General features: G+C 44.2%; 1 protein-coding gene across 1 annotated transcript in view; it reads left to right on the top strand.

Moving 5' to 3' along the window:
- The window catches only part of MALRD1 (MAM and LDL receptor class A domain containing 1), a 439175-nt gene that overhangs the window by 321991 nt on the left and 92106 nt on the right, over positions 1 to 25078 (top strand). The window contains exons 33-34 of the mRNA XM_084860474.1: positions 4779 to 4936; positions 9473 to 9674. Coding sequence (XP_084716600.1) covers positions 4779 to 4936; positions 9473 to 9674 — 360 coding nt within the window. The remainder of the gene's footprint in view (positions 1 to 4778; positions 4937 to 9472; positions 9675 to 25078) is intronic.

Here is a 25078-nt window from a genome sequence, read left to right on the forward strand (position 1 = left end):
TACTCCATCTGTGTTTCATGGATTGTCAGGCGCCTCTTGTTCTATTGTCCATTCACAGACAGCTTTGATTTTTTTCATTATATGGAAAAATACACAAATAATTCCATAAGAGGGTTCGCAACAATTTACATAATTTACCTTAGTACGTAACATTTAGGGCGCAATCCTATTGGGGATAGGCGGCCACCTCCAAACTCAGAGGCGACCACCTATCCAATGCAGGGAAGGAGAAGCACAGACGGGATCGTCCCCTCCGCGCTTCAGCAGCCCTGCATTTGTGGCTAGACAGCCTGTCTAGCCACGGGAAGGCAGCTGCTGGACAACACATAGGATGTGTCGCACCAGCATTTCCACTTTCCCCACCCCAGAACACACACACACACACACACCTGGAATGCCCCATTTTGGCCACTCTGTGCTCCTCTTCCGAGCATGGAGGGCAGGGCCATTCCGAGTGCGGGCTCCAAGGTCGGTTCCCGGAAACCGACATATCCTATGGCCGTCTAGCCGCTGATTAGTGGCTATAGGATTGTCCTCCATTCCATTCAACTTTTCCCGTGTTTATTTTCTATTCTCAGCAGAAACTTACATATTTTCTTATGAATAACTCTGCGTAAATTTCAGGAAAGTAAAAAATAAATAAATCCAAGAGTCCACAGACTCCACACAGCCTGAGGAGGTCGGTCTGCAGTGCATTCCGCAGGTTGGATTCTTAGAAATCTGAGCTCATTTAATCTGTCTCAAATTTCTCCAGCATCCCTGCTTCTGAGTAGACATGTATAGGATTGCACTGTTAGTCCAGAATCTAAAAATTGCCTAATGGCAGCACTTTTCTGAATGTTCAAGCACATGAGATCTCTGCCTTTATTGTCTGTGCTAAGGACATCATCTTTAGAAGAACTGGGAGTTTTTCTCCGGTTGCCATTTCAAAATCCTCCTATTGAAAACTGAATGTCAGCAAGAAATTACATAAAATTGAGGGTCGAACTGAGCAAATTTCAAACCAAAAAAGCAACCATTTTCAAGTCTCTGTGCTATACCACAACTCTGAAAACCATTAGATACATTCATTTTAGGAGTGGAAAAGCCAAAATTGCATACAATTGTAGGCAAAAGCAAATATAGCCACTCCAACTAGGAAAGGCCTTCTGAGGTTGCAACCTCAATCCAGCTGCTCCGGGCTCTTTAAGCAATGAAGTAATGGGCTCCCTGACACACACTTTATTTGTGCTGTGTTAGTTTTTGCTTTCTTGAAATGTTGATTGTCAATACAAGGATTGCTGGTTGAATAAGGTGCTAATAACATTTTCCATCATCCAGTACTCGTGTTGGATGCCTTAGTAACAAACACAATGTAATATTCATTAATTACTTCTTTAAACTGCTTCATCAAGCACTGAGCTTGTTGCCTTCCATTCCATTAGAATGCCATTGGAATTAACAACGGAATAATGTAGACCAGGGGAAGGCAGCCTCTGAGGACCTATGAGCACATTTGGCAATTTAGGAACTATCCTGGGCACCACCACAAAATGGCTGCCATGCAGTGGAGGCTGGTGGCTCTGTGTCAGTGGGGTGGTGAATCAGTCAGAAGTCTAAAGGAGCTATCCAAGATGTTTTGTTGGAGTTCTGATAGAAACCCAGAGAGGATTCACTGCCCCACTGACATCGGAGCCACCAGCCTCCATTGCTGCCATGGCTGCCCACCATCTTCATTTCCTAAGAATGTCTCTAAGCTCCACTATGTAGCCCAGAGGCATTCATGGGAAATGAAAATGGCAGCAGCTCAACGCTCTCACTTTGCTTTGAAGTGAACCCAGCTGCCAGTAAGAAAATGTGTTAATTAAAAACAAACTGGGAGGGGTAGAGCAATTGGGGGGGCACCAAGAAAGGTGTTTGGGGGCACATTGGTGCCCATGGGCACTGACAGATACTAGTATATAGCAAGGGTAGGGAATCACTTTTAGGTGGGGGCCCAAATTGCCCACCACTGGGCCTCTGTAGGCCAGATTATGTCAGTGGGTGTGGCCATGCCTGCTGCTGTGATCACCTTGCCCCCCACCCACCCATTTTGCCTTTTGCATGCTGAGAGAGGCATGGCGTTCTCTGTCTCAGCACAAAGAAAGGGACTCAGCCTAAGGCCGGGGTTAATAGCAGGAATTCCTCTGGGGGAATTCCTCTAGGGGGCAGGACTTGGGCCAATTTGCACCCTCTGCGAGGCTCAAGGGGCCAAATGGGGAACCTCTGTGGGCCAGAAGTTGCCCTCCCATGATTTATTTGCCCTCCCATGATTTATAGACTAGAAGATGTAACCAAGTAGCATCTACTCAGGCCCCTTCACACATTCTGTACATGTTACAATCCCACTAAAACTGTGAATCCGCGACTAAATGGGTTTCTGCTTTGACTCAGCTAGGAAATTATTTATGGACCTAATAAAGATACATGACAAATGAAGACAAAAGGTCCAACTAAACATGGCATGGGAGATTTGCAACTGGACCTCATGGGTTAAAGAGAAAAGTGAAAAGCAATGATACTCTTTACCCTTGTCATTTTTTTCAATCTACACCCTCTTGCTGCCTGAACTTCTATTTGCCCAATAGTACCATGTGCAAATTACTGTATTGCACCACCAGTGATAAGTTGTCCTGTATTTTTTTTTCCTGGTGGTTAGTGCTGCAATTGTTTGGATAACTCCTAACTCTTCTTTGGTGTGGCTGTCCTGAGTGGTATTTTGATTCAGACGGTGTCTGACAAGGATTGGGGGTGGGAAGCAAGATTCCTAACGGGAAGCCTGGCTTAAGAGGTGAGGAGAGGCACAGGACATGCTGACGTAGCCTAATGTTGTTACAACACCATTGTTTTGCTGAAAAGTATTATTAATAGATTCTGGATACATGAACACTGTTGCACCGCAGGATAAGGTGTTCTATTCTCCCACATAGATGTGTGTGAGATGGTTGAAGGAGGCCTTAACTTCTAAGGAGGTGCACTCCTTAGAACATGAGATCCGTGGATTTTTCTTTCTTTTAAATTAATCTTAAAAGTCTCTAAAGGTGTATTTGTATTTCTTCTGCAAAGGAGAAGCTGCATGACTCTATACAGATTTAAGTACAAGATAGAAATGTATTGTTCTAATTAAAGATAAGGACCATGAAAAGTATAAAATACATACTTTATGCAGGATCTATAGTTTCTGTGTTGCACTCCCCTAGTATTGACCATGTCTTGTGCTGGAAAATAAATAATTAATGAACACACACTTTTAGGAGTATTATTATAGCTATATATTGTTTCTTTTTTCTGTGTATATAAAATGAAATGGTAAAGTGGGGAAAAGCAGACTGCGGTGTGCTTCTAGAGTGAGTGTTAGTGATAATTTAAAGCTGAGTGTGGAAATTCCTTAATTTTAGTTATAGCAAATAGGTAATTATAAAAGGACACAGTGTAAACATTACAAAAATGATGGTGGGGAGGTTAATTTTTTTTGTTTTTTGTCTAAAGTGTAAAACCGTTTAACATATGTACTGAATTATGGTGTATAGCTAACAATCTGAGGTTAGTGTCCTACTGTGCTCGTGCTCTTGCGAGACCCACTGTTTGCACAACAGGGCTTTTGTGGTTCTAAAATAACCCAAAATGAGCAGAAATACTTGTTTCTGGAATGGGGCAGGTCAGTGTTGCTCACAGAAGGGAGCTCCGCTGACCTGACCTGATCCAGAAATGGGCATTTCCACTTGTTTCTGGGATTATTTTTAAAACTAGAAAAGCCCCATTGCACAAGCAGTGGGTCCCACGAGTGGAACGGAACCAGCGGAGGTGGAGCTGCTCTGTTAGATACTGCCCTGAATATTGTTACACTGATTCTCCTTAATTAGAACACTATTTAGCAACTCTTAACAGCAATGGTTTTCTTTTCCCGGAAGCCTGATGAATTGCCAGAGCCATCGTCAACTGCTATACCAAAACATTATCTAATTAAAGAGTAATACAAAAAGCACTGCCTTAGAAAGCATTTATTTTAGTCTTATAAAGCAGGCACTCTTCATTATGTATTACTGGCTTTTAAATTATTGGAAGTTCGAATTCCAGTCATTTAAGAGCCATATCTTCTTTTGGGGGTTTGTTTCCTAGACCAATAAGGAAGCCACAATGAATGGTTGTGTTTACTCCAACTCCTCTGTCTGAGAGCTGATTCGTAGTGTCATGGAGAGGAAACATGGGGGAGTGCAGATCTGGGAGTGGTAATATCGTCTACCAGAAGTCCAGGGTAATTGATGCCCGTTGGTGCATCCATCAGTTCCACGGAGGACCCGGGTGTGTGCGTGCAATTTGGCCCCCCACCTTGAAGTAGTTCCTCAACCCTGCATATTGCAAATGATAAAAAAAGGGACAATACAGTCAACTGGCTTTTCCTGTGGCTATCATGCACAGATGGTTGTATGAATAGGTGCCAAGTCTCTGCTGCTTGACACATAAAGAGAACACTCCCTAGCCACTCTAGTGGCATGTAATACGACATGTACCATTATTACACACACACATGCTTCAGAGCAATCGAAAACTACTCTTTAGTTCTGTGCTTACAACTGTGATCATAGGTCAGAAATCCCAATTCACCCACAAGCATGCATTGAAAGACTGATCGTGAAGAGAGTAATGTGCTTGAAGTTGTAACTGGGTCACTCCCATTGTATATAGCACCCTAAGAAAAACACACTTCCTTAATTTTAATACAATATGAATACTGATACAGCATTTTTATCTACTCAAAGGTAATGGACATAATTTTTTATATGTCAATTCATCTACTCAACAAGAAGGGGACAGAGCAAGAATAGTTACCACCAGATACTTCCCAGCCAGTCTGGGTATATGCAGACTCCGCTTCTGGTTCTGGCTGTGTAATTCCCCCCAAATTGGAATGTTAAAGGTAAGCAAGAAGAGTGTTTAATATTTAGTAGATTATAGTAGCATTATTCATCTGTTCCTTGGCTCAGTATAAGGCAGCTTCCTATGTTCCCATGAAGACTTATATTCTGGCTCCTTGTCTATAAGAGTTCTCAGATCTATACATTTTAGGTATGGGCTGACTGGAGAGCTTGATACCTTCACCAGCATCAAGAAACTGCACGATTGTTTTGACAATTGTTATTGTGCTTGTCTAATCATATAACAACATGTGGAGGATTTATATAAACTTTAATTTGGCTCCTGATGAAGCTCAGGAGGGCTGTAGATCAGTGGGATAGAGTTGTAGTTCAATGGTACAGCACATGCTTTGCATGCAGAAGGTCTTAGGTTCAATTCCTGGCATCTCCAGGTAGGGTTGGGAAAGACCCCTATCTGACTCTGAAGTCCAAAACAGATAGTACTTCAAATCCATATCTAGCAGCTATGGCTTGGGGGGGGGGGCATTTTTACTGTAGAGTAGGTGTTGGGCCCCCGATCCAGATCTTTAAAGCCTCCCTGCCCTGCATGCTAAGGTCCTAATTTGGATCTGGCCCCTTGCACCTACTTCACACAACTCAGCCAGCGCCTGGATAAGTTTCTCCTCCAGCTGCTGACTGAGTTCTTTTCTCCATGAAGAGAGAGGCAGGGAACTCTGCACAGAGAAAGTCAAATGGATGGGGCAGATGATGGCAGGGGGAGAGGGTGGGGCTTCCTGCATGGCCCCAGCCCCTGATGTCATCCAGCCCATCTCATTGCTCCAGGGGGCAGTTTGGCCCCCAGATCAAGTTAAGTGCTCCATCCATCTTATGGGGGGGGGGAGGGGGAGAACTTTATACATCATCCTGAGCTCTTTTGAGCAAGGATAGGATATAAATGTAATGAAGCAATCTGTCATCTTCCAATGCAAAAATTGGCAATTATCTCTTCTCTCGCCAACTCTTCCAGTTCCACCCGTTGTACTGAGATTCAACGTGTGAAGCTATGAAATATAACAATTTGTAGAGTCCCTTTTCTTAACATTCTTGGTTTCAGACCTCAGTCCCCCATGTTGCTTTGCTATGTAAAATGAGATGAAGAGAGTAATTGCAGCCTCACTGTTCAGCCTCCCTTCACTGCGGTGCTACTTGAACATATTGCCATAGTACTGAGTTAAAGCAAAATTAATTCCCCTTGTGATAATATATGTCCAATATTTCAGTTTTCCAGCTTGTTAGGCAGTTCATATTACATAAATTGCTGTGAACGGGGGTATAATAAATTCCAGCAAAGAACGGGCCAATTTCATTACAGATGACTTTTTTTTTTTTTCTTAAGCTCATTTTTGAGGGGAGAAACACAAACCGGGCAAGCAATTTTTATACTGTTTTCCATGTTTTGGAAGTGATGTTTTTGTGATGTGTGAAATTTTGCTTAACAGATTCATTTTTTATTTGCTTGCTCCTTAGCTCGGTGCCCTCAGGTGGGCTCCTTTTATGCTGATGCCCTCCCTCAGGCTTGCGTGCCCATCACAGCAGTACTCCAAGGCTGAGGATCTGCCATTTTGATTTCCCACAATACCCCAGAGTGCCCAATATAGTGTCACTCCTGGGCATTGGGGGAATTAAAATGGAGACTCACAGACCAAGCGTGAAGGCCCTGGGACAGGTCTCAGTGCTGGCAGCTACCCTAGAATGTCAGGTGCTGATACCAGGCCTGATATTTTTGGAACTTGTCGCTATGAGTTTGTAGAGGAAATCAAAATTTGTTTTTATCACATGTTCCCAAACATGGGCCCTGTTCCATTGGATGTTTAGTCAGATGCAAGTCCCAATGTGTTCAATGGGGATGGTTATGATTACTATTATTGTTTTATTCGACTCTTCCTGCAAGATATTTAGGGTGGTACAAAGTTCCCCTTCCTATTACATCTTCAGAACAACCCTGTGAAGTAGTTGAGTCTGTCTGAGAGAGAATAGTGACTGGCCCAGTGTCACCCATTCAACTTCATGGCTGAGTGGGGATTTGAATCTGGGCATCTCCAGGCACTGCAACACACTGCACAGAGGTAAACACAGGATGGTGCTCAAAGTGCTTTTCCGTAGTACTCCACTGGTGCTTGGCAAAGGCCACTTTGGCATCTTGTGCAGAAAGGTGGGGCTAGAAATCTCTCTTAAAATGAATTAAGCAAATCAATAAGAGAAGCCAGCTGACCTTCTCTACCGTCATACCTCCCTTTTCCAGTGTACTCAGAATGTTGCCGCTAAAGGCACTGTTCTCTCCCCTTGCTAAGAAAAATCCCTTCTTAATTATACAGGCTCATTTTCAGGCTGTGAGTCAACTTCCCCCTTACCTTTTGAAGCTCTTCACCTCTTTGTACCTCCAATTCTTCATTTCCTTTACATTTCCTTTCATCCACCTTTCATGCAAATTAAGCTCACCTATTATATGCCACCCCTTTGTGTCTGTCTCTCCCTTCTGCCTTCCCGCCTTCTATTATGCTGTTCTCTGTATGTATGGTAGCACCCAGTCTTCCCCAATCCGGCGTCCTCCAAATGTTTTGGACTGCAACTCCCAGCCAGTATGGCCCTTGGCCATGCTGGCAGGGAATTATAGGAGTTGCAGTCCAACACATCTGGAGCATGCCAGGTTGGAGAAGGCTGGTATAAACTAAGGCTGAGCCAGACATTGTCCATAGAGAACCCGACCACAGTGGGAGGCAAAAGGGGGCTCCCCCCAGCAAATTTCAGGGACTGGATGATGAAATTTGAGGGACAATGAAACTTGCCACTACCAGAGTTCTTCTTGATAGCCACTGTCTGGCAGCCATCATTTATTTTCTTGAACCCCCCTGGCATGACACCTCGTGATTTTTTTAATGGTGGAAAAAATGGTGGCCGCCCTTCCATTTGCCTCCCAGTTTCACCACAAATAGCTTGATAAATTGCTCTCTCAATTTATCAAGCTATTTCTCTCAGTTCCAATACCTCCTCAACAGCCACTTTTTTTTTTTTAAACGAACAGTGGACTTTCTTAGCTTCAACTTACTTCATCTACTACTGGAGCTAAAATACCCTTACTAGTTATCATAAATCCTTGATTCCTTGTCTTCTTGGGTGTGTATTACAATATTTCTTAGTTCTGTACATCACCTATATGCAAACTCTGGTTCTGGTTCTGGCTGTGATTCCCTCCAAAATTAGACTGTTAAAGGTAAGCAAAAAGAGAGTTTGAGATCTAGGAGCATTTGTGCTTCTTGAGCTCTTCAAATTGTTTAGATCTCATGAATTATAGTAGAATAATGCATCCTTTACTTCATTGCCAGTTTCATGATTTCCCACACGATGGTCCAATCGGGTTGAAAGAACTAAATCCACAATGGCAACACTAATCTTCTAATTTCACAAGAGCCATAAAAGCAGATAGGTTATTGTTATGTGTGAAGCAACTCTTACACATTTATTTTCATATAGCCCAATCCTCTAAGTTAAACAGCACATATAGTAATAGAAATGGAAGGTGAGCGATTTCTCCATGCATTACACTTTCAAAAAGCGCTGTCTGTGTGTGTGTGTGTGTGTGAGAGAGAGAGAGAGAGAGAGAGAGAATCCTGGTTCACTGGGGTCTTGGAATATCTCCCTCCAAATATGCTGAGCCAACTTCCAAAAGCCATAAGGGCCTTCCAGATCATACATCAGATAAATAAGGTTCCTAGGCACAGTCAGTTTTGAAGCAGCAGCACAACTGAGTGAAATTTTTATCAAAAAGGCATGCTACGTGCAATTGCTTAACAATGTATTTTACTTCAAATTAATGTTCTGGCTAAACCAGGATCTAAGATTCATAGCTCATCCGACACCAGCCCCTCTTCTGCTGAAGAGTCTCACATTTCCTCAAACTGGAAATTGGAATAGTTTTGCCTTATAATTTTTTTAAAAGCATATGAGAAAACGCAAACTCGTATCTTCTGAGCAATTGATCTTTGGGCCAAAATATACATGATGGTGAATGCATCTTTGCATTTTCATTCAGGTTTTTAAAATGTAAAAAGCATAATCCTTGGGGCAGCGGGGGGGGGGGGGGGGCTGTTGCCGAATATGAATGGGTGCCAATGGGGAAATTCCCTCCAAAGGAATTGGCGGGAATTCCACCAATTCTACCTCCACCAGCTTCTGAGGAGGGATTTTTCTCAGGACTGCAGCAGGAGAGGAAAGGGTTAGACTCTCCCACTCTACTACTGTGATCGAGCTAATTATCAGCCCCTCACAGCTGATGCTATTTGCATTTTTAAAGAACCTGCAGGTAAAATGCAAGGATGCGTTCCCTCTAGTTTGGCCCTACATCCATAGAATGAGAAGCTTCTGTATGCACTGACATAGTGGTAAAGCTTCTAATTTATTTTCTAAACCGGCACTGTTTGAATTACAGAACAGGTTGTGGGATTGAGTATGTTCAGTGTTCCACATTTTGAGAGTTGTGTTATGATGTCACGGACTGTCACAGCCAGGTGTGAGCATTTTCTGTGTTTTGCAATCAATAGGTGTATACTGTTGAAGAATCTGGAATGGACATTTTGATGTGGGACGCAACCAGAAATAAAGGAAGTACATGGACATATGCCAATGTGGTCCTTTCTAGCAATAGTCCTTTCAAAGTCGCATTTGAAGCTGAAGTAGGAGCTAATGAATTCATAGAACTTGCCCTTGATGACATTTCTTTCACACCAGAATGTGCATCCGGAGGTATGTAATTCTACAAACAGTAGACTTGCGGGGGCTTGAAAAATACCTCGAGAATGAACTTATTCAGCTTATTTGCTTTTATTAATGAATGAATGAATTAATTAATTAATTAATATGCCCTCCTTCAGTAGAAATATTCTTGGGGCTGGTATCATTTTTAGTATCATCAACCCATTGTGCCTGTGATAATCTTCCAATTATTCTCAAACACAATTTAGTCAGACTCCATGAGACCCTCACTTATTACACTTATCTGACATGACTATTAATTTCTATCCCAGAATAGCATAGAGTTAAATAGCGTAGACCTCCAAGGGCCAAACTAGATGGGACAATGGCAGACCCATTCACCCCTTTGCTATCTGACAGCACCAGATAGCATAGATTTTCCCTATCCTGGGCTCAGTTGCACTTTCAGAGTCTGGTGGAGAGAACAGTGTCTTTGGAAGCAGAGAGTGGGCAGGGAAGCCCTGGGCAGAATGGACACCCATGTGCTTATGCTGTCTTTAACCTGGCCTGTCCCCACTGCCTGCTTTATACTCAGAAATAAATCCCACAGAGTTCAATGGCACTTACTCCTAGGTAGATGCATATAGGATTTCAGTTAAAGTTAGGGATGGGAGAATGAGCGAGGCATAAGCTCGACAAGGTGCTCCAAGTAGGGATGGCGGAGAATTTCTCCACGAATCTCTGGGAGGCCGAATGCCAACGCAGTCGGCCCCCCAAAATTGGTGGAGAAACGGTCCGCCACCCCCCCGGAATGGGACTTACCTTTGGCAAATGTCCCTGGCGCTGGCGGCTCCTGGCGGTGGTTCAGCGGCGGCAGCCAGTCTTCTGACCGGCTGCCGCCACCGCCATTTCCAAGTACAAAAAAAAAAAAAGTAATAGGCTACGTAAAGATTTATGTAGCCTATCACAGCTAGATTTTCAAAAAACACCGTGATAGGCTACGTAAATCCTTACGTAGCCTATCACGGCTGACTTTGGGGGGGGGAAGCACGTAGGCAAATGGCGGCGTCCATGGGCGCCGCCATTTGCGTTCCTTATTTGGGCACGTGTAGTGTACGTAAACATTTACATAGACCACGGCGAAAATAAGGGCAACACTATTTGCGTTGTCCTTATTTTCGCTGTAGTCTACGTAAATGTTCACATAGACTACACGTGCCCAAATAAGGAACGCAAATGGCGGCGCCCATGGGCGCCGCCATTTGCTTACGTGCTTTTTTTTTTTCCCAAAGTCAGCCTTGATAGGCTACGTAAGGATTTACGTAGCCTATCATGGCTGACTGCAGGGACGCAAACGGCGGCGGCTATGGCCGCCGCCATTTGCGTCCCGGCCGGCCAGGAGGATTCGCGGCCGGAGGGACAGGGCGCCTCCCCCCCAGCCAGAATTTCGGCTGGAGGGATGGGGCGCCTCCCCCCTGGCCAGAATTTTGGCGGGTAGGAACGGAGCGCCTTCCCCCCACCGCGAAGCAAGCTGCGGGACCAGGTAAGTGACTTTCATCCATCCCTAGGCCTCCAAGTTCCACTTGAAACTTGGTCCACCTTGCTCTTGTTTTTGATTGCGATCTGTTTTTGTTTTCGTTCGAATGGGGAAAGTGTGCATTTTGGAACCCATCTGTTGAAACTGCGTGCCCAAATGTACACTTTCCCGCCACAGACACGCGTGAAAATGTGTATTTTTTAAAGTGTGCTTTTCCCCCCAAATGTGAATGCAAGTTCAGGAACACACGAGCTTCTCCCCCCAAATGGGCTCACATCCATATTCGCATTTGGAGGTGTGAATGGGGCAGATTCAAGTCAAAAATGAAGCGAAATTAATGACATTCTCATTCACCTCTACTTAAATGTACTTCACATTGTAGAAAAGCAATATTACAAAAGCAATACTGAAATCTATACTGAAATCTCCAACACAAGGGATATGATCACCCAGGTAAATGCCTCTATTTGCATGCGAACGAGGTAGCTGTGTGAAAATTAGTCATTTATTTAACTATACATGATCAAGAAGAATATTTTTTTGTATGGCTGGCAATAAGCAGATGGCAGCAGTGGGGGTTACAGCCAAATGAAAAATGATAACAGTGCTGAAAAATATGTTCATGAATAATTTGCCACTAGTTGTGGTCCTCTGATTATGACCTCCAGTTGCAAGACACATGCACCTCTTCAGTGAGTTGCTTAACACCATGTTTAAAACAATGCCTCTTTTGTCACTGATGATAAAAACATACTTAATGGGAAACAAGCAGCCTACTGATTTGTTGTACTTGAAATGCTTCTGGTGCAGCACAACCTTACGCTTGTGAAAAACTAAAGAATTATTTAATATAAATGAACCGTCATTCTTGCAGCATGATTAGCATGTACAACAGTATGTTTCATATTGCTGTTATTTTGGACTATTTGCTTAGGGCACTGGTCATTAAAAATCACTTCTACAGATGTGGAGCCGAGGTTGTAAGATAGTGTTCAACCCAGCCAAAGTTAGGCACTGTTAAATCTCATCGATTTCAAGGGGAGATTCTTAAGCATGTGTTCAACTCACCCCATGCAAGGACATTCTGTCTCTCAAAGGGGTTGTTAATGGATTAGGTAGAGCTATTTTAGATGATGATAGATCCGGTCTGACAGTCTTATAAAACTAAGTTTTACTGTGTCCATGTAACCTTTGCTCAAATCGCTTCAGAAATTGCTTGTTGTTGTCCTTGCTAGACTGGCGGGGAAAACTGACGGACCACTTAGGCTGGTTCTTTCAATGCTCACTCCAGTTGACAACAGAGGTACAGTGCCATAGGGAGAGATGGGTAAATCACCAACTAGACTGTGTATTATGCTGAAATATTTTTGAATTATGGCTATGGCACTGCAGCTGTTTCTTGGCTCATGGCTCGCAATATGAAAACACCAGCATCATCAGAATACATCTCTGAGAAAGTCTGCCTTTGTTGGTGATAGCAAATAGGGTTGCACAAATGTAAAATAAGTGTTGCATTATATACACAATTGGGGGGGAGACCTTAATAGTATAGAGATTTCAGTTCTATAGATACTTTCTGCTGTGCCCTTGGCTCTACTATTTGCTCCAATGTGTTATCCCAGTACCTAGGCTACCATAACTATCCTGTTTGAACTATGAGTAAGACAATCTCATAAAGACTTACTAACGGGAAACTGGCATGGAGAATTTCCAGTGACTTGGTGCTTATTATGGCATTGAATTAGTTGCATCAATTTTTAAAATGAGCAGCAAGGATCTGCAGCTAATTCAGTTGTATATGAGAGAGAGGAGAGACGGTTTCTCACGAGGAAAGGTAGCAGCTCCTTCACTTTTTACATTATACATTTTTTTAAAAAAGCACTTTCTCCCCTCTGTCTGTCTATGTAAAATTTCTACAAAATATTGGATTTCACAAATGGCTCCCCCTTTTTTTCTTTTGCACAAAATGGTTACCTTTGTTCACCAACTGTTCAACTCAAGATAAAGGCACAATATGAGAAATTGCTGTCATGCTTTTCCTGTAATGTTCTCTTCGTTTAAAGGATTGCTTTGTTACTGCAGACGATTTTCCCTCTCTTTCTGCATTATTACTTCTCCAGCCTCACTTTAATTACTTTAGGTTTCCCAGGGCAACATGTTCTAAATGGAAGCAATCACAATTTAGCTGGTTGGTAACTCTAAGCAATAAAGCATGATCAGCTCCTTAAGTTCACCAGAGATTGTTATTTGTTCTTAAGCAGCAAGCCCCCATTAGACAAGAGAATTTTGTGAGAACCCCCCCCATTTTTTTTCAATGTTTGTGACAAAATATGATCATGTGCCTTTCTAGTAAAATGCCAGAGTAACTTCTGGCCATTATTCATGGCAGAATTGAATTTTGCTACCCATTGATGTCAATGAATATTGTTCTCTTCAACATGGGTCTTGCCATTACCGGCCTGATGAGGTGCTGTACATATGAAATGGTGCTGCTGAGACACGTACAGCCTGAATGTACGATCTTACTGTTAATAAGAGGGATCACTTTTTGCCAGTTGTGTGGTTTCCAGTGGTGGTGGTTGTTTTTTTACTTGTACTTTCTAGAATCTTGGAGCTCTCAACTGCCTTTTTAAAAACATAAAAATTAACACAGACTGCAGTGTACAATCCCCTTACTTGGTAATTGTCCTCAGGGCTTTCTTCCTTTTGATTGTTGTTGTTCAGTCGTTCAGTCATGTCTGACTCTTCGTGACCCCATGGACCATAGCACGCCAGGCCTTCCTGTCCTCTGCTCTCTCCCAGAGTGTGCTCAAGTCCATATTCATTGCATCGGTGATGCTATCTAGCCATCTCATCCTCTGCCGTCCCCTTCTCCTTTTGCCTTCAGTCTTTCCCAGCATCAGGGTCTTTTCCAGGGAGTTTTCTCTTCGCATTAGGTGGCCAAAATATTGGAGCTTCAGCTTCAGTATCTGTCCTTCCAATGAGCACTCAGGGCTGATTTCCTTTAGGATGGACTGATTTGACCTCCTTGCAGTCCAGGGGACTCGTAAGAGCCTTCTCCAGAACCACAGTTCAAACGCATCAATTCTTCAGCGCTCAGCCTTCCTTATAGTCCAGCTCTCGCAGCCATATGTTGTTACTGGGAAAACCATAGCTTTGATTATACGAATCTTTGTCGGCAAGGTGATGTCTCTGCTTCTTACGATGCTGTCTAGGTGTGCCATAGCTTTCCTCCCAAGGAGCAAGCGTCTTTTAATTTCATGGCTACAGTCACTGTCTGTGGTGATCTTGGAGCCCAAGAAAATAAAATCTGTCACTGCTTCCATTTCTTCCCCTTCTATATGCCAGGAAGTGATGGGGCCAGATGCCATGATCTGAGTTTTTTAATGTTGAGTTTCAAACCAGCTTTTGCACTCTCCACTTTCACCCTCAACAAGAGGCTCTTGAGATCCTCTTCGCTTCCTGCCATTAGGGTGGTATCATCTGTGTATCTGAGGTTGTTGATAATTCTCCCGGCAATCTTAAATCCGACCTGTGATTCATCCAACCTGGTGTTTCTCATGATGTATTCTGCATATAAATTAAATAAGCAGGGCGACAATATACAGCCTTGTCGTACTCCTTTCCCAATTTTGAACCAATCGGTTGTTCCATGTCTAGTTCTTACTGTTGCTTCTTGACCCTCGTACAAGTTTCTCAGGAGACAGGTAAGGTGGTCTGGTACTCCCATCTCTTTAAGAATTTGCCACAGTTTGTTGTGATCCACACAATCAAAGACTTTAGCGTGGTCAATGAAGCAGAAATAGACATTTTTCTGGAATTCTCTTGCTTTCTCCATGATCCAGTGAATGTTGGCGATTTGATCTCTAGTTCCTCTGCCTCTTTGAAACCCAGCTTGTACTTCCGGTAGTTCTCGGTTCACATACTGCTGAAGACTAGCTTGTAGGATTTTGAGCATAACCTTACTGGCATGTGAAATGAGCGCAATTGTACAGTAGTTTGAACACTCTTTGGCATTGCCCTTCTTTGGAATTGGAATGTAAACTGACCTTTTCCAGTCTTGTGGCCATTGTTGAGTGTTCCAAATTTGTTGGCATATTGAGTGCAGCACTTTAACAGCATCATCTTTTAGGATCTTAAATAGCTCAGCTGGAATACTGTAATCACTGCTAGCTTTGTTGTTAGTCATGCTTCCTAAGGCCCACTTGACTTCACTCTCTAGGATGTCCGGCTCAAGTTCAGAGACGGCACTATCATGGCTATCAGGGACATTAAGATCTTTCCTGTATAGTTCTTCTGTGTATTCTTTCCACCTCTTCTTAATCTCATTCTGCTTCTGAAGCCTCATCAGATAGCCACTTTGCTTTCTTGCATTTCTTTTTCTTTGGGATGGATTTCGTTGCTGCCTCCTGAACAATGTTATGGACCTCCGACCATAGTTCCTCAGGCGCTCTGTCTTATCAGGTCTAATCCCTTAAATCTATTCCTCACCTCCATTGTATATTCATAAGGGATATGATTTAGGTCATACTTGAATGGTTTAGTGGTTTTCCCTACATTCTTCAATTTAAGCCGAAATTTTGCAATAAGAAGCTCATGATCTGAGCCACAGTCAGCTCCTGGTCTTGTTTTTGCTGACAATATACAGCTTCTCCATCTCTGGCTGCAAAGGACATAATCAATCTGATTTCGATATTCTGGTGATGTTCATGTGTAGAGTCGCCTCTTTCTTGTTGGAAAAGAGTGTTTGCTATGATCAGCGTGTTCTCTTGGCAAAACTCTGTTAGCCTTTGTCTTGCTTCATTTTGTACACCAAGGCCATGCTTGCCTGTTATCCCGGTGATGTCTTGACTTCCTGCTTTAGCATTCCAATCCCCTATGATGAAGAGGACATCTTTTTTTGGTGTTAGTTCTAGAAGTTGTTGTAGGTCTTCATAGAACCGATCAACCTCAGCTTGTTCAGCATCAGTGGTTGGGGCATAGACTTGAATTACTGTGATGTTGAATGGTTTGCCTTGGATTTAGGGATGTACGAAAGTCACTTACTGTTTCGCGGATCTGCTTTGCAGTGGGGGGGAGGCGCTCTGTCCTTCCCCCCAGAATTCTCGACGGGGGGAGGTGCTCCGTCCCTCCCCCTGGAGTCCTGCCCGGCTGGCTCTGCTCCACAGGGATTCCGCGGAGCTGCCGGCCGGCTCCGCCCGCAGCCAGACATCCGGCCGCTGGGCAGTAGGGACACAAATGGCGGCTGCCATAACTGCCGCCGTTTGCGTCCCTGTGTTTAACCTATCACGGCAAAGTAAAAAAAAAATGGCGTACGCAAATGGCGGCGGCTACGGCGGCCGCCATTTGCGTTCCTTATTTTTCCCCATTTTAGTCTATGTAAATATTTACGTAGACTATTACGGTGAAAAAAAGGGGAATGCAAATAGTGTAGTGGGCGCTATTTGTGTTCGTTTTTTATCTGCCGTTTTAGCCTACGTAAGTATTTACATAGGCTAAAACGGCGAATAAAAAAGGAACGCAAATAGCGCCCACTACGCTATTTGTGTTCCCCCTTTTTTTCGCCATAATAGTCTACGTAAATATTTATGTAGACTAAAATGACAAAAAATAAGGAACGCAAATGGCGGCCACTGTAGCCGGCGCCATTTGTGTACACCGTTTTGTGGTGTTTTTTTGACCCAGATGTGATAGGCTACGCAAGTCTTTACATAGCCTATCATGTCTGGGTAAAAAAAAAAAAAAAGACAAGACTGCAAATGGTGGCCATGGCAGCCGGTTGGAAGATGAGCCGCCGCCACCGCTGGAGCCGCCCCTGAACCGCCGCCATCCGGAACATCTACCCTAGGTAAGTCTCGTCCCGGGGGGGATCCGCAGGGGGGCAGGGGGGTGGCAGGCCGTTCTGCCACGGATTTCGGGGGGCCAAATGCCAGTGCGTTCGGTCTCACTGAAATCCGTGGTGGAATTCTCTGCCATCCCTACTTGGATTCGTACTGAGATCATTCTATTGTTTTTGAGATTGTACCCCAGTACTGCTTTTCCCACCCTTTTGTTGACTATGAGCGCTACTCCATTTCTTCTAAGGGATTCATGCCCACAGTAGTAGATATGATGGTCACCTGCATTAAATTTGCCCATGCCTGTCCATTTTAGTTCGCTGATTCCCAAGATGTCAATGTTCATTCTTGCCATCTCATGTTTGACCACCTCCAGCTTACCTTGATTCATTGATCTGACATTCCAGGTTCCTAAACAATATTGTTCTTTACAGCATCGGGCTTTCTTTTCACCACCAGACAGATCCACAGCTGAGTGTCCTTTCGGCTTTGGCCCAGCCGCTTCACTCTTTCTGGCACTACTTGGAAATTCCCTCTACTCTTCCCCAGTAGTATATTGGACACCTTCCGACCTGAGGGGCTCATCTTCCGGCGTCATGTCTTTTAGCCTTGTGATACGTTCCATGGGGTTTTCTTGGCAAGAATACTGGAGTGGGTTGCCATTTCCTTCTCCAGTGGACCACATTTTGTCAGAACTCTCCACCATGACCTGTCCATCTTTGGTGGCCCTGCACGGCATAGCTTATGGCTTCACTGGGTTACGCAAGCTCCTTCGCCACAACAAGGCAGTGATCCATGAAGGGGTTTCTTTTGATAGTTGGAGACAAAAGCTTGGAAACATGATTGCACAATAGTAACAATCCAGACAACAGTTCTTACTTCAGTTCTGGACTTCACTGGAACTACGGCAGTGCTGATTTCCCATATGAAGGACCAGGGGGGGAAAAAAACAACTTCACAGACTTTGGGTGATTATTCCTTAGAAAATGCTCTATATTTTTCCAGTTCTAAGAGCACGTGGTAGCTTCATTTTAATAAATTCCCAGTCCCAGTGGCAAACCCAACAAGCCTCATGAAAATCAATGGTGTTAAAATAACATTTGATTTCTGAGATTATTACACAAAACTGGGCTAGGACCAGTTCTGTCTAAAATTAATCTGTGTTGGTTCCATTTGAGGGGGTCCTGGGCAAAGTGCCCTCTAGCAGGCCTTCTCTTCCACCGGTAGCCCCTGGCAGTGCCTACCAATTTAACTACCAATTTAATTCCCCACAGTATCCCCACCATAATGCCACTCTGAGGCCCAGGTACCCAGCGCTGCTTCAAGCATCATACCCCCCCCCATTTTTAAGTGTGGGCCCCGATGCAGGCATCATCAGTGGGCCATACCAGGCTGCTGGCCCTGGCAGCTGCCCACTGATGCTAAGTTCTGGTGCTGGTCCTGAAATCAGTAGGGATGTATGAGAATGTTGTTCCTTTTCACAAATCATGCAAACATGTGCCTTCACGACCCTGATCATGAGTGGGAGTGTAATTCTCAGGAAATTTTTTCAAGTGCATTCGATCTGCATTTTCACACGTTAGCTTGGGGGGAGGAGTGTGCATTTTTGGTACGCAGTTTTGAAAATGTGCACCTTCCCAATTGAAAATGCCCATTTTTCCCAATCAAGAAACAAAAACAAAATACACTTGCCTTCGGGAACACAGAGGAGGTGAAACAGGCTTCGCAGAGGAATTTGGAGAACCTCAGCGAGCTCAGACATTGCATATTTGCCCCTGAATTGCAGACCGGAAGGTCGGCAGGACAGCAGTTCGAGACCCGAGTGCTGCGTGACAGAGCGAGCTCCCGTCTTCGGTCCCAGCTTCTGCCAACCTAGCAGTTCGAAAGCAAGGAATTGCAAGTAGATAAATAGGTACTGCCTCGGCGGGAAAGGTAACAGCGTTCTGTGCACCTCGGTGTTCAGTCATGCCGGCCACATGACCACGGAAGCGTCTTCGGACAACGCTGGCTCTTCGGCTTAGAAATGGAGATGAGCACCACACCCTAGAGTCGGACACGACTGGTTGGGGACACTTTTACCTTTTACCTTTAGGAACGTATTCATGTTCTACTTTCGCTGCAAGTGACTGGAGGCAAAAGGGAAATTTAGAAGGGCTTGAAAGGAAGCTGGAGTTCCGCTGTTATAATACTGGTATCAGGCTATCAAAATTGGGTTGCTACTTTAGTTTCTTGTTTTAAAATGAAGCTGGTGTTTTATACCAAAATGTTTCACATTTTAAAATCTACACACAGATGCACACAGACAGACAGTAACAAGAAAAAGTTTGTGAGCCCCTTAGGATTGTCACATATTTCCAACCTAAAATGTTATTAGATCTTATTCTAACCCTATAATTCCAGATACAGAACAATAGACACACAAACGTGAGGCTTTTTCGATGTTTATTTATCCACAACTGATTCAGCATTCAATATCCATGTTTGAAAAAGTGTGTGAACCTTTATAGATTTATTACTTGGTGGCACCCCCTTGAGCAGCAATGACTTCAAGTAAGCATTTCCTGTAACTGTTGGTCAGTCTCTCACATTGGTTTTGAGGAGTTTGGCTCGCTCCTCCTTGCAGAACTGCTTCAACTCAGTGACATTTGAGGACTTCCTTGCATGAACAGCTTGCTTCAGGTCCTGCCACAACTTTTCAATGTGGATTAGGTCCAGACTTTGACTAGACCATTCTAAAACACAGAATTTCTTCTTCCGCAGTCATTCTTTTATAGATCTGGTTGTATGTTTAGGATCATTGGCTTATGGCATGATCCACTTTCGGTTCAACTTCAGCTCACAGATGGATGGGCTGATATTCTCCTCTAAAATCTCCTGATACACCAGAGAATTCATGGTTGTGTCAATCATGGCAAGCCATCCCGGCCCTGAGGTAGCAAACCATCACATTCCTACCACCATGCTTGATGGCTGGGATGAGGTTCTTCTGTTCAAACTCAGTGTTTGCTTTTCGCCAAACATAAAAGTTCTCCTTGAGGCCAAAAAGTTCTACCTTTGACTCGTCTGTCCAGAGAACATTGTTCTAGAAGTCTTGGGAATCATCTCTGTATTCCTTAGCAAACTTTAGACAGGCAGCAGTGTTCTTTTAAAAGAGCAGTGGTTTCCTCCTGGCTATCCTCCCATGAACACCATGCTTGTTCAGTCTTTTTCTGATCACTGAGTCATGAACACTCACATTAGCCAAGGTGGGAGTGGCCCACAGATCCTTGGATGTTACTCTGGGGTTCTTTTTGACATCCTGGATGATGTGCTAGTTTGTCCTTCAAGAGACTTTGATAGGATGACTGCTCCTGGGTAGAGTGACTGTGGTCTTGAACCTTCCCCATTTCTAGACTATCTCTATGACAGTTGATTGGTAGAGCCTAGGGATGTTGGAGAATTCCACCACGGACTCCAGTGAGGCTGGATTCTTTAGAATCCGGCCCCCTGGAGTCCATGGCGGAACAGAGCAATCCCCCCTGCCACCCCGTGGAATCACCCCGGGACGGAGCCTACCTGGCGGCAGATGTGCCGGCACTAGCAGATGCGGCGCCGGCAGATGCGGCGCCGGCAGATGCGGCGGCGGCTCGTCTTCCGGGCTCTGCCGGGCTGCTGTGGCCGCCATTTGCGTGGCTGCCTTTTGCTGCGATAGGCTGTGTAAATACTTACATAGCCTATCACAGCAATGAGCAGGGGTGCAAATGGTGGCCGCTACACCATTTGCGCCCCTGCTCTTTGCCATGATAGGCTATGTAGGTATTTATGTAGCCTATCATGGCAAAAGGCAGGGATGCAAATGGCATAGCGGCCGCCATTTGCGTCCCTGCCTTTTGCCATGATAGGCTATGTAAATACTTACGTAGCCTATCACGGCTTGGCAGGGACACAAATAGCGCCCGTCGTTGTGCCCGCCATTTGCGGCCACAGCAGCCTGGCAGCAGCCAGAATACAGCTGTGGGCGGCCCCGGCTGGCGGCTCCACAGAGTTGCTGTGGAGCACAGCCAGCCAGGGAGGATTCCAGGGGGAGGGACGGAGTGCCTCCCCCCCACCGCAGATGCCCCAGATCGAGATGATAAGTACATTTCGTACATCCCTAGTAGAGCCCCAAATCCTTAGAAATGGTTTCGTGACCCTTTCTAGACTGATGAGCAGGAATAACTGCTTTTCCGAAGTCCTCAGAGATGTCTTTTGATCATGGCATGACATATTTCCACACAACTGTATGGTGAAGACCAAACTCACAAAGTTTCTGATCCTTTTATAGGGTGGGACCTCCCAAACTCACCCCCGAAGGATCTACCTAATTACTTAAACACCTGATTCTAATTATTCCCTTTAACTGAGCTGATATAACACGGGGTTCACTTAATTTTGCACATACCCCGACTCTTAAGTACTCATTGTTTGCATAATTTATACATAATTTTATTTCACAAGACATGAAATTGGTTAATATAGACCCTATTGGATATTTAGAAAAGGACTGGCTTTGATTCACAAAGACTACCATGGTAAAACTATGGAATTTCTGTAACTATCATTAGGGTTCACCAACTTTTTTCACCACTGTGTGTGTGTGTGTGTTTTAAAAATTAAAGCTATAATATTTTAAAATTATAAAAAAAATAATTAAATCTATATACATTTATAAACTCAATGTGCGACTGGTGGTCGTTCATTTTGTTTTAAAATGGTTTCATTTCCTGGTCTCATTTTTTAAGCCCCTAAAATGCAGTATTTTTTTTAATGCAGTTAAATTGTATTGGTCAATCCTCTGAGCAACAGCATCCAGGTCTAGATTCAAGTATGGATGCCTGGAGCCCAGCCTGATCCTCTTGACACTCATGGTGGTCTGTCAAACTCATGGTGGTCTGTCAAATTATAGTCTGTTTTACTTAATTGTAGTGTAACTTGTCACAAAGGTGACTTCATTTCAGCTGTGCAGTCTAGTGGGAGATAGAATGTCAGAATCAGGGGCATCTGAGGGAAGGGGGTCTGAGTTCTGAACATTTTGAATTACTCTGCAAGTCAGGGAGCCTATCCTGTCTCATCAAACTCTAATGTTTCAAGTGCAGATGGTATCTCGGGTAGATTAGAACTAGATTACCTATTCCTTTATAGACCAAAAGCAAGACCTTGGGCACTCACTTCCTGAATTATAGGCACCAGTAGTCAGTTTAATGCTTTGGTGAACACTCATGATAATTCACAACCCTGTCAGGAAGCCCATAAACACTGAATGTTTGACTTTGTGAATGTTACAATAATCACTCAAGTATGATACTTGTCCTTGCAGAAGTCACTTCTTTCCTGCAAATGAAGGGATACGTGGAATGCTAATACTTTGGCGATTGCTTCAGGTCTTATATGAGTTTGGACTAACTGGTGTGATCTTGGTTTCTTCCACTATTTCAAGATGGCGTTGTTCTCCATAGTTGTATTTTTAATTTTTCACAACTGTTTAACTTGTATAACCACAGACTAAACAGAGGTAAAATTGCCATAATAAATTCAGGGTCTAGCAAATAATTGAAAACCCAGCATTTGTTTTGCAGAGTGTTATTATAACTTGCAGTGCAGGACCCTCCTTTAGGTTTCTATTGATCAGAAAAGGCTTTCTCAATAATAAACAGTGTACCTTAATTCCCTTTAGGCTCTTAGGATGGATGTAGGCACACATATGGAAATAAATCCTATTGATAGGATTGGCTTCCAGTAAGTCTACTCAGGATAATACTATTAAATCATCAAAATATGCATCTTGAGTATTCTTTCTCACAAATAAAGGAGAAAGAAGTACATGCCCATGGGCTTTCTCCAAATATTTGTTAAAAGCTGGGTTTGCTTTTTCCGTTTCTTTCTTTTTCCTTCATCATCTATCCATTTTTACTCTTGTTGTATCCTATTTCTTTGTGGAAGTGTACTCCTTGCTTTAATTATTTGTGCTTGTAGAGTGCTAAACGCTGCCTCAAAGGTGTCTTTCTTCTTTGTCCAAGAGGGATTGTGGGGTTAAACAATACGAGCTTTGTGGCACCTTAAAGGCTATCAGTTGTCATAGTAGTTAAGAGATGGGAAATCGTTGGTTCAAAGTTCATCTCGGTCACAATCAGGAGGCCTGTAGCAAGCCACTATTCTCTCTCTTTCTCTCTGCCCTCATACGTAATACGGGGATGATATTCAGTGATGTAGTGGAGCCAGGACTCATAGGGCAGTGTCCAGCTGTGTCATTCCGTTAGTGCAAAGGATGTTGTGGTAGCAGAAACCAGGTTCCAAACTATGTGCAAGAGAAGAATCCAGCTAAAGTTACATTTGCACAAGAATAATTGCGCAAGCATAATGGGCAACCACTTGCACAGCAGAAAGACTCAGCAGAGCTCTGCTACTGCTGTGCTGTTTGAGTCTGCGGAATGACACAGTTGCATGCTGCCCAGCGCCGGGTGCAGCACCAGCCCTTTTTGATAAGCAGGGACACTGACGCCATCGGCCACCCTCCCGCATTACATTTCTCCACCCCACCTGTGTTGCTGCTGGAGCAGCAAGCCAGGTAAGCAGGAGGGGGGTGGGTTGGAAGGGAAGGGAGCAGGTGGAATTGTGGGAATGAAGGGGAAACAGTTTGGCGGCTCACTGAGGTATTTAAAGGAGGTATTAGACCGCATTGTGCTCCCAGTGACATCACCAGGGGCACAACGGGGTCCAGTTTGGCTCAGTATAGGGCTTGATATAAATCAAGCTATTTACAGAGTTTTGTGGAAAATAATTCCGTTTTCCAAGCCCAGTTTGAAGCCTGACCAGGGAAAGTTGCCCTGTCATGTGTTTTATCAGGCTATGGGTACTGTTCGGGCAGATAGAGGAAAAGGCCCCTGAAAAACAAAGCACCACCACCCAGCTACAGTCCCAAGGCCGTGATCTTAAACACACTTAGTAGGCAGTAATTTCCATTTAACACAGTGGGACTTACTGCAAGGTAAACATGCATAAGATTGTGCTGCAATGTTCTTTCCTCTTGATCTAAAAGCAGTTTGTCTTTATTAATGTCCTGCCTGGAAACCAATCCTAGCATTACAGGTAAATGTTGAGAAGCCATTGGGAAGTACTCTGTGTAGACAGTGATGTCTTGTGTTAGCAGTCAGTCTGCTGGCCATTAAAGGTGCAATTCCTTGTGGCTGGGGAATGCTGGGAGTTGTAGGACTTCTTTTCCGTCTAAACATGCATGAGATTGCACCATCAGAGAATGTAATTTCCCAGGGTTGATAAAGCCCTTACAGTGAGATTAAAGTTCAGTGGCATGCCCGCCTAGTTCATGACTTCATTGCTTTGGCTGCCAGGGCCGATCTACATTGCGCCTGCCATTGCAATGAATTCGGTGTCTCGTCGGGTTAAACGCTTTCTCATTAAAACGTGATTATTCACACTCACCTATTTTCCCCATTGTAGTGCTTCATTGAATGTGCATGCTTGGTTCACACTCGAGCGCTATGCTGTTTTCCTGCTGTTTTCCTGCGCGCACTTGTCTGATTTCAGATGCTAAGCAGGGTCGGCCCCGGTCAGTAGTTGGATGGGAGACCGCCTGGGAATCAGGCTTCCTGCACTGAGCAGGGGGTTGTTGAATCCCATCAAATGAGATTAAGTTTTACCCCCTCCTATCCCCTGCTCTGGATGTGGTTTTTTTTTCAATTCAGGCCTTATCCTCACAGAATCGGGGCTTCTCCGCGATGTTTTTTTTTTCTAATTCAGGCATGATCTTTGAAGCTTCCAGGTTGACAACTTTGAAGATTCGAAGATCATGCCTGAATTAGAAAAAAAAACCATCACAGAGAAGCCCTGATTCTGCGAGGATAACGCCTGAATTTTTTTAAAAAAAAACATCCAGAGCAGGGGATAGGAGGGGGTAAAACTAGGGATGTACGAAAGGTACTTACCTTTCGCGGATTATGTTGATGGGGGGGAGGCGCTCCGTCCCTCCCCCCGGAATCCTGGACGGGGGGGAGGCACTACGTTCCTCCCCCCCTCCCCCCGGAATCCTGGACGGGGGGGAGGTGCTA

This window comes from Heloderma suspectum, chromosome 5 (genome assembly GCF_057233095.1).
Source record: "Heloderma suspectum isolate Gila_16-S chromosome 5, 16-S_ref, whole genome shotgun sequence".
In the NCBI taxonomy this organism is placed as follows: domain Eukaryota; kingdom Metazoa; phylum Chordata; class Lepidosauria; order Squamata; family Helodermatidae; genus Heloderma; species Heloderma suspectum.